Source organism: Alligator sinensis, unplaced genomic scaffold (genome assembly GCF_000455745.1).
Source record: "Alligator sinensis unplaced genomic scaffold, ASM45574v1 scaffold553_1, whole genome shotgun sequence".
Classification (NCBI taxonomy): domain Eukaryota; kingdom Metazoa; phylum Chordata; order Crocodylia; family Alligatoridae; genus Alligator; species Alligator sinensis.
Genome location: NW_005842389.1, coordinates 65,311 through 74,551, shown reverse-complemented (window position 1 = coordinate 74,551; position 9,241 = coordinate 65,311). Strand labels below are relative to the sequence as shown.

At 66.0% G+C, this 9,241-nt stretch overlaps 2 protein-coding genes across 2 annotated transcripts; both read left to right on the top strand.

Annotated features, from left to right (window-relative positions):
* The first annotated feature begins 216 nt into the window (after positions 1-216).
* EPO (erythropoietin) lies at positions 217-2,052 on the top strand. The gene is made up of 5 exons (XM_025211131.1): positions 217-291; positions 457-587; positions 746-832; positions 1,065-1,229; positions 1,419-2,052. Exons 1-5 carry the CDS (start codon positions 276-278, stop codon positions 1,551-1,553), a joined length of 534 nt encoding a protein of 177 aa, XP_025066916.1. The 5' UTR covers positions 217-275; the 3' UTR covers positions 1,554-2,052.
* Positions 2,053-2,342: 290 nt separating this feature from the next.
* Positions 2,343-9,091, top strand: TFR2 (transferrin receptor 2). The gene is made up of 18 exons (XM_014522722.2): positions 2,343-2,375; positions 2,738-2,782; positions 2,882-3,044; positions 3,720-3,915; positions 4,059-4,199; positions 4,353-4,464; positions 4,881-5,003; positions 5,104-5,220; positions 5,306-5,445; positions 5,593-5,765; positions 6,007-6,126; positions 6,222-6,304; positions 6,447-6,686; positions 6,826-6,902; positions 6,981-7,065; positions 7,156-7,383; positions 7,572-7,712; positions 7,804-9,091. Exons 2-18 carry the CDS (start codon positions 2,750-2,752, stop codon positions 8,068-8,070), a joined length of 2,439 nt encoding a protein of 812 aa, XP_014378208.2. The 5' UTR covers positions 2,343-2,375; positions 2,738-2,749; the 3' UTR covers positions 8,071-9,091.
* The last annotated feature ends 150 nt before the right edge of the window (positions 9,092-9,241 follow it).

The window sequence follows — 9,241 nt, the reverse complement described above, 5'->3', positions numbered from 1 at the left end:
CAGGTGTCTGGGATGTGACCCTTGCCCCCCTCCAGACCCCTTTCACAGAGCACAGGGAGAACCCAGGTGTCCGGGCCTCCATCACAACCCACCCCAGGCTCCAAGCCAGACCGGGGGGACAACCCCAGCATCCGGGCTCCCGCCCTCCCCACTCCCCCCGCCAGAGAAGCCAGGCGTCCGGACCAGCCCCGGAAGACTTAGGTGGATGAATGAATGGGGAGGGGTGGGGGTGAGAGCCGGGAGCCCGGACGCCTGGGTTCTCTCCAGGCTCTGGGATGGGAGTAGGGGCTGGTGGGTTTGAGCAGGACGGCAGCCGGGATTCCCGGACACCTGGGTTGTCTGAGAAGGGAGTGGGGCTGGGGGTGACCACAGGGGGACCCAGATGCCGGGGTTCTTTGGGAGTGGGGGGCTGGGGGAGCTGAGACCCCTGGGTTCTCACCCCCCATCTCCCCCCAGGGCTCTGGACTCTGCTGTCGATGCTGCTGCTGATGCCGGGGCCAGTTCAGGCAGGCGCCCCCCGGCCCATGTGTGACCCCCGTGTGCTGGAGATGTTCATCCGTGAGACCCAGGATGCAGAGAAGGCAGCAGTAGGTGCCCCCCTCTCCCCTCAGAGCTAGGCACATCCAGGCCCTGTTCTACCCAGCTCGGCCACACCAGAGCTGGGTGCATCCGGGTCCTGTTACATTCAGCCGTGATATGCCCCAGAGCTGGCTGCATCTCACCTCTCTCTGCCCCGCCCCCCCAGGCTGCCTGCGGAGCTGCGTGCGACCTGCCGGACATCCTGATGCTGCCTGAAACAAAAGTGAACTTTAATGAGTGGCAGCAAATGAGTGTGAGTTGCTAACGGGGCTGGGGGTCAGGAGGGAGAGGATGGGGGGGCAGGAGCTGTGGGACGGGAGTGAGGGGCTCCGGCTGGGCTGATGGGGCAGGAGCTGCGGGTCAGGAGTGAGGGGCATCGGCAGGGTTGAGGGGGCAATGGCTGTGGGTCAGGAGTGAGGGGCATCAGCAGGGCTGAGGGGGGGGTGGTCCGGGCCTGGTCTGATCACTGCCCCCACCCCTGGCAGTGGCCAGCGCGGGTGCAGGAGGTGTGGGGGGGTCATACCCTCCTGGTTACTGCCCTCTGCCGTGCCCGGGAGCTGGTGACTGAGCCGGGGACACGGGTGACGCTGGAGCGGATGCACAACGTGGTGCGCGGCGTGGGCCAGATCCTGCGCAACCATGAGGCCAAGGTGAGGGGCTGTGAGTCAGGAGTGAGGGACACTGGCAGGGCTGGGGGGCAGGGGCTGCGAGTTGGGAGTGAGGGGTAGCAGGGCTGAGGGGGGCTGCGCATTGGGAGTGAGGGGCACTGGCAGGGCTGGGGGGGCAGTGGGCTGTGGGTCAGGAGTCAGGGGCACTGCTGACTCTGCCCCCTCCTGCAGCCCCCACCCCTGGCCCCGCCCCCAGGCAGCCCTGCCCGCTCTGTGCTCCGCCTCCTGGGGGCTCAGTCCAACTTCCTGCGGGGCAAAGTCTCACTCTTGCTGGCCGATGCCTGCCGGGGGGGCGGGCCTACGTGAGGCCCCGCCCAGCAGAATCCTACCCCTTGGAGCCAGTGATTGACAGCTGCCTGGGATAGAGGGAGCAACTCGTGACGGACGCCTGTCAATCAAGCCCAGAGCCTGCGGTGAAGGATGCTGTCAGTGCCCAGCATGCAAGGACTGCTGGCAGAGTGACTGATGGATGATTGACAGCTGTCAATCACACTGCTCCTTCCCATGCCTGGATTCCGTGCCCCCCGGACTCCTAGGTTCCTTTGCGGGGAGGCACAGAGACTCCATGTTTGATATTAACTTAATGTGTAAAAACCCCCCATATTTATCTGTGACAATAAACAGCCCAGACCCAATCCTGGTGCCCCTCACTCCCGACCCACAGCCCCCTGGCCTGGCGGGTGCCCCTCACTCCAGATCCACAGGACCCGCCATCCGAAAGCAAACAGCTGAGGTCACAGTGAACCCAGCGGCTGCCAAACAGGTTTGGGGTCAGAGCCCAGATGCCTGGGGTCTCTATAGGGGAGGGGGCTGGGGGCTTGGACACCTGGAGTCTCAGGGGGACTCCTCCACCCCACACCATGTTTGCCCTTCTCAGCAAGGGCACAGGCCTTTGTCCTGTCCATTCCCCCTTTTCAGCCCCACTGAACCCTTACCCAGCAGAGCTTCCCTCTACCCCACAACATGCAGTCACTTCTAGGGTGGGGCCTAGCAGCATATAACAGGGGCCCAGCTCTGAGTGTGTGTGTGTGTGTGTGTGGTGGGGGGGGATCTGGGGTCACTGGGGGCTGGGAGGGAGGGCTTTCAGCTGTCAATCAAGGGGGAGCCGCAGAGGACAAGGCACAGACTGTGAGTGACTGGGGGGCAGGGGCTGCAGGTCGGCAGTGAAGGGCACCCGGGGGGACAGAGGGCTGCAGGTTGGGAGCGAGGGGCACTGGCAGGGCTGGGGTGGGGGTGGGACAGCAGCTGCGGGTTGTGAGTGAGGGGCACTGGGCATGGGAAGGAGCAATTTAAGGGTCAAAGGTCACTGCTGGGCCCTGGAATTCCTCCAGGCCTCCGATTGGCAAAAGGAACTAGGACCTCCTGGCAGTATGTGGTGGGGGGGCGGCGGGGGGCACAGTGCTAGTGGTGCGCCTCACTCTTGACCTGCAGCCCCTTGCCTTTTGCCGTGGGGGTGCTGCTTTGCTCAGGGTCTGGGGGGGTCCCCACAGGCCAGAGCTGCTATGAGTGCCGTGAGGTTGCTGCTGCACAGAGCAGTAAGTGGGGGGGGGCGGGCCCCCCACTGCCCCTCACTCCTGACCCGCAGCCCCCTGCCCCCCCAGCCCAGCAGTGCCCCTGACTCCCACACCCCCCAGGCCGGGCGCACGCCCCCCGGGGCCCAGTACTGCCGTGAGGCTGGGGGCGGCTCCGTGCAGGTTTTGATCCCTCTGGAGAGGCCGGGGGGGCCCAGGGGGGCCCAGGGCCGAGCCACTGCCATCGCCTGTGGCCTGCTGGGGGCACTGCTGTTCTTCGTGCTGGGTAAGTCCTGCCCCTTCCCTTATAATCCCGCCCCCTTGGCTCCTAGCCCCGTCCCCTACCCCAGCACACGCAGCCAGAAACCCCTGTTCCCTGGTTGACCACGCCCCCTGGCCTACTGGCCATGCCTTCCCATGGAGCTCCTCCCACTGGTGTAGCCACACCCCTGCCTGCCCCAGTCACCACCCTTCTGTCACCCCTCGACCCTCTCTATTCCATCATCCCCTCCATGTGCCCTGAGGACCTCAGATTTGCCCTCCCCAGGCCTTCCTCTTGCCCCCGACCCTCTCTATTGCCCCAGCCCCCCACCTGCCCCAGGGACCCTGGATTTGCCCCCCCACACACACACCCTGCCCTCCAGACCCTCTCTATTGCCCCAGCCCCTCCCATTTGCCCCCAGGGCCCCAGATTTGCACCCCAGACCCTCCTCCTGCTCCCCCAGATGCTCTGTATTGACCCTACCCCTCCCATTTGCCCCCAGGACCCCAGATTTGCCCCTCCCAGACCTTCTGTATTGCCCCAGCCCCCCTCTACCTGCCCCAGAACCCCCAGGTTTATACCCTAAGGCCCCTCCCCTTGCCCCAGGGACCCCATATTTGTCCCCCAGTCCCCTCCTGTTGCCCCAGGATCCCCACTTTTGCTCCCCTGGCCCCCTGATGCAGCTGCCCTGCCCCCCAGGCTGTGTGCTGGGGGCGATGGGGCGGCGGGGGGCACCCCAGGGCTGCAGCGGGCCCCAGACCGAGCTGCTGGCAGCTGGAGGCAATGAGGAGGGGGTGGTGCTGCGCCCTCCAGGGGAACCCCCCCTCTACTGGGCCGACCTACGGGGCCTGCTGCAACGTGAGCTGAGCCCCCAGCGCCTCAATGCCCGTGTCAGGTGAGCACCTCCTGGGTGCCTGGGTTCTTCATGGTGGGGTGCTCTGGTGCCTGGGTTTTCCATGGGGGGAGGGCCAGATGCCTGGGTTCTCTATGGGTCTGGGGTGGGGGGCGGACACTTGGGTTCTCACCTCTGCCCCCCAGGAGAGCCAGCGAGGGCCCCCACCCCCCCGGCTCAGCCCAGGCACAGGCACTGGCTCAGTGGGTCCTGGCCGAGCTCGGGGCCTGCGGGCTGGACCGGGCTTGGACCGACAGCCACTACGTGGGGCTGCCACGCCCTCACAGGTGGGCGGGCCCTGGGCATGGGCGGGGCTTAGGGGGACCAGGAGGCCTGGGAGGGAAGGGTGGGGCCCTGGGGGAGGAAGGGTCTGGGAGCGGGGGGAAGGGACGGGGTCTGGGGGCAGGGCTTCCTGGCACTAGCCCTGCCCCCTCTGCTAGGCTTCATCCCAACATGCTGCTGCGCCTGGACCCATGGGGGGGCATCCTGGAGCAGCTCCCCCTGGAGGACCCTGAGGCCTACTGCCCCTACAGCGCACCTGGCAATGCCACGGTAATTGCCTCTAGGCCCTAGCAACACCCTACCAACCACCCTGGCAATGCCCGCTGCCTCTAACCATTAGCCATGCTCTAGCAATGGCTTTAGAAGCACCTCCTGCCCCCAGCAACGCCATGGTAACTGGCTTAGCAACATTCCCTGGCCCTAGCAATGCCATGACAATGGGGCCTGGTAGAGCCTCTTGCCCCTAGTGACAACATGGCAACAGACTTAGCAGATCCTCCTGCCCCTAGCAATGCTATGGCAATGGGCCTAGCAACTGTTCCTGCCCCTAGCAATACCATGGCAATTGGCCTAGTAGCATCTCGTGTCCCTAGCAATGTTGTGGCAACAGCCCTAGCAACACTTCCTGCCCCTGTCCTCAGCCCCAGGGGGTCCCAGCTGCCCCCTGACTCCCTCTGTGCCTCCAGGGGAGGCTGGTCTATGCCCACTATGGGCGGCCCGAGGACCTGGCGGCACTGAGGACAGCGGGGGCTGATCCCTATGGGCACCTCGTCCTCGTGCGCGTGGGGGAGATCAGCTTCGCCGAGAAGGTGCACCCAGATGCCTAGGTTGTCTGGAAGGGCAAGGGGGACTGGGGGGGGGTGGAGTCACGGGGCCATCCTGGACTCCTGGGTTCTCCCCCCCCCACAGGTGGCCAATGCGGAGGCAGCTGGGGCACGGGGGGTGCTGATCTACCCTGACCCAGCGGACATCCCCCAGGATCCCCCCAGCCTGGGGCTGCCCCCGGACACCGCCGTCTACGGCCACGTGAGCCCAGACGCCTGGGTTCTGTCATGGGAGGGGGCAGGGGCTGAGCCCGGACACCTGGGTTCTCACTCCTGCCCCTCCCCAGGTGCACCTTGGCTCCGGGGACCCTTACAGCCCCGGGTTCCCGTCCTTCAACCAGACTCAGTTCCCCCCGCTCCGGTCCTTGGGGCTGCCCCAAATCCCAGCCCAGCCCATCAGTGCTGCCACCGCTGCCCGCTTGCTCCGGTACTGCCTGGACGCCCGGGTCCTCTCCTCTCTCGGGGGCCCAGACACCTGGGTCCTCTCCTGTCTGGGGAGCCCAGTCACCTGGGTTCTTTCTAGCTCCAGGGGTCCCGGATGCTTGGGTCCCATGCCCCCCTCTCCCTCCCGCAGGACACTGACAGGCCCTGAGGCCCCCCGGGGGTGGTGGGGACGCCTGCCAGCTGTGCCCTACCACCTTGGCCTGGGGGACCCAGGTGTCCAAGTGCATCTGGACGTCCACAATGTGAAGGTCACGACCCTTATCAGCAATGTCTTCGGCTGCCTGCAGGGGCGCCTGGAGCCCGGTGGGCGGGGCTTGGGGCTGGAGGTGGTGGGATTTGGGGGCAACATGGGCGGGGCTTGAATGGGAAAGGGGGCATGGTCTACTCCAAAGGGTCCTTGGGGCATGTGGGGCAGGGCTTAAGTCCCTTGGGGCGGGGTCTATGCTTTAGGGGGTGGGGTTTGCAGCCAAGAGGCAGGCCCTGGAGCACTGAAGGAGCGGGGCCTCTGGGAAGCCCCACCCCTGACCCCACCCCATGCCCACAGACCACTATGTCATTGTGGGAGCTCAGCGGGACTCGCTAGGCCCCGGGGCTGCCCGGGCTGGTGTCGGAACTGCAGTGCTGCTGGAGCTCACCCAGGCCCTGGCTGCCATGGTCCGCCACGGTACGCGGATGCCTGGGTTTGCTGGGGGCCTAGATGCCTGGGTTCCCTGGAGGATGGGGCAGGGTCCTGATCCTGCTCCTCCTCCTACCCCCCAGGCTTCCAGCTCCGCCGCAGCCTGCTTTTTGTGAGCTGGGATGCCGGAGACTTTGGCAGCGTTGGCTCCACAGAGTGGTTGGAGGTACGCCCAGATGCCTGGGATCCCAAGATGCCTCTGGGCTCCCTGGGGCTGGGGGGGGGGGAGGCCCGGCGCGCCCCCCCCTCGCCCCCCCCCCCCCCCTCAAACCATCACCCTCCTGCCCTGTCACCCTCCTGCCCCACAGGGGTATTTCAGCGTCCTGCATCTCAAAGCCGTCGCCTACATCAGCCTGGACAACGCAGTGCTGGGTGAGGGGGGGGGGCCGGCACCTGGGTTCTCTGGAGATGGGTGCTGGGGGTCCCGGATGCCTGGATTCTCTGGGAGGGGCCCAGCTCTGAGCCCCCGCAACCCCCCAGGAGATGACAAGTTCATTGCCAGAACCAGCCCTCTCCTGGTCAGCCTCATTGAGAGCATCATCAAGCAGGTGAGCAGGAGAGCCTGGACACTTGGGTTCCCTGGGAAGGGAAGCGTGGGGGAGTTGGGAGCCCGGATGCCTGCGTTCTCTGATAGTGGGGCAGGGGCAGAGAGCAAAGGTCCCCCCCTGGCTCTTCTCCCCTCCCCAGGTCGACAGCCCCAGCCGCAGCAGCCAGAGCATCTACGAGCAGGTCACAGCTTCTGGGCGGCACTGGATCAGTGAGGTGTATGTGACCCCTGACCTTTGACTCCCCCAGCCCTCACCCAAGGTGACTTCTGACCTTCCCCCCTCCCCTGGTGCCAGGATCCGGCCTCTGCCCATGGAGAGCAGCGCCTATGCCTTCACAGCCTTTGGGGGGGTCCCAGCTGTGGAGTTCTCCTTCGTCGAGGTCAGGACCACCCCCCAAGTGCCCCTCACTCCCAACCTGCAGCCCCTTGCCCTGCCAGTGCCTCTCACTCCCAACCTGCACCTCTTGCAGGAGGCCCGCCCCTACCCCTTCCTAAGCACTCGGGCCGACACCTATGCCCGGCTGGAGGCAGCACTGGGTGGGCGGCTGCCCGCTGTGGCCGAGGCTGTGGCCGAGGTCGTGGGGCATCTCCTCATCCGCCTCAGCCATGACCGCATCCTGCCCCTTGACTACAGCTGCTATGGGGATGTCCTGCTGCAGCACCTGGCACCGCTCGGGCGTCATGAGGCCCAGCTGCAGGTATGGGGCGGGGGGGCTGCAGGTCGGCAGTGAGGGGCACCAGCAGGGCTGGGGGGGAAGGGGCTGTGGGTCGGCAGTGAGGGGCACTGGCAGGGCTGGTGGGGCTGAAGCTGTGGGTCGGAAGTGAGGGGCACTGGGGGCTGCGGGTCGCAAGTGAGGGCCTCGGGGCAGCACTGACCCCCCCCCAGGTGCGGGGGCTGACACTGGGCTGGTTGTACTCGGCCCGGGGGGACCTGGCCCGTGCTGGTGAGCAGCTGCGCCGGGACGTCCTGGGCTCTGACGAGGGCAATGAGCGGCTCACGCGTGGCTTCAACCTGCGCATTATGAGGGTGAGGACCCCCCACCATCTCCAGTGCCCCTCCCTCCCAGCCCGCAGCCCCCTGCCCCCCCAGGGTTCCTAATGCCTCCCCACCCTCCCAGGTGGAATTCTCCTTCCTGTCCCCCTACGTGGCCCCCACGGAGACCCCCTTCCGCCACGTGTTGTATGGCCGTGGCCCCCACACGCTGCCCGCCCTGGTGGCCGCCCTGGCCCGGTTGCCCCCTGCCGGCACTCCTGCAGCCCCCATGGACCGTGACGGAGACAGCGACAGGGAGCTGCGGCGCCGCCTGGCCCTGCTGACCTGGACCCTGCAGGCAGCTGCCAACGCCCTGGCTGGCAACCTCTGGGACATGGGCAGTGGCTTCTGAGGGGCTCCAGCTTGGGGCCCACCTCGGATCAGGCCCCTCTGCCCAGGATTGGGCCCCTCCTGGATCAGAGCCGCTTAGGATCGGGCATTTCCAGGATCGGGGCCACCCAGATTTGGGCCCCTCCACTCAGAATTAGGCCTTTTTCGGGATTGGGCTCCCCAGACAACTGGGTTCTCTGTCTCTGGAGTCAATAAAGGGGGCTGAGGCCCCGTTTCTCCGTCCCTCTGTGATGCTGGGGGGGGCCCGATCCTGGGGCTTGGAGGGTGGCAGAACATGAATGACTCATGCCCCCAGTGGCCGGGGGGGGCGTGGCGGTGGTGGTGGTGGCGGGAACGCGGTGACAGTAAGTGGGGGAGCTCCCATAGCCGGCAGCAGCCGGCAGGGATTGTGGATCGCCTGCAGATGAACCACCCACTACACGTCACCCGTGGGGCCAGATGCTCTAGGACTAAGTGGGGGGGAGGCGGGCAGGACTCTATGGTCTCAGGGAGGAATGGCGGGGGGCCCTCTAGGCCTCTATGGTCACTCGAGGAGGGCTGGGAGGCCACCAGGGCAGGACTCTATAGTTAGGGGAGGGCACTGTAGGTTGGGAGAGGTCTTCCACACAGAGGGGAACTCTACAGTGAGGGGAGGCCAGTCTACTGGGGGGGGGCGCGGCTCCATAGTAACACTCTATGGAGGACACTCAAGGCAGGGGAGATGTCTATGGTGATGCTCCTCTTTGGGAGCCATGTTGGTTGACTCTGGTAAGAGGAGGGTGCTCTAGGCTTGGAGATTGGGGGAGGAGGAGACAGAATGTATGGTCAAGCTGGGCACTCTAGGCCAGGGAGTGGCCTCTATGGGGAGGGGAGAGCACTCTAGACAGGGTGGCTGACTATGGTGTCTTGGTCCTCCATGGACTGGGCGCTCTAGCCTTGGGAGGACTTTATGGTTAGTGTCACAGTCTCTATGGTGAGGGGAGGTGCTCTAGGCTGAGAGAGGTCTCTGTGGTTGGGAGAGCACCCCCCTCCCCCCACCCATGAGCCAAGGGAGGGGGTCTGTCTGGGGAGGGGGAGTCTATGGTGGATCCAGGGAGTGACACCCTAGCCTGAGAAAGTGGGGTCTCTATGGTGCCTGGGATGTAGTTGGGGGGGGGGGGCCCCCCAGGGGTGCCGGGGAGCCTGGACACTTT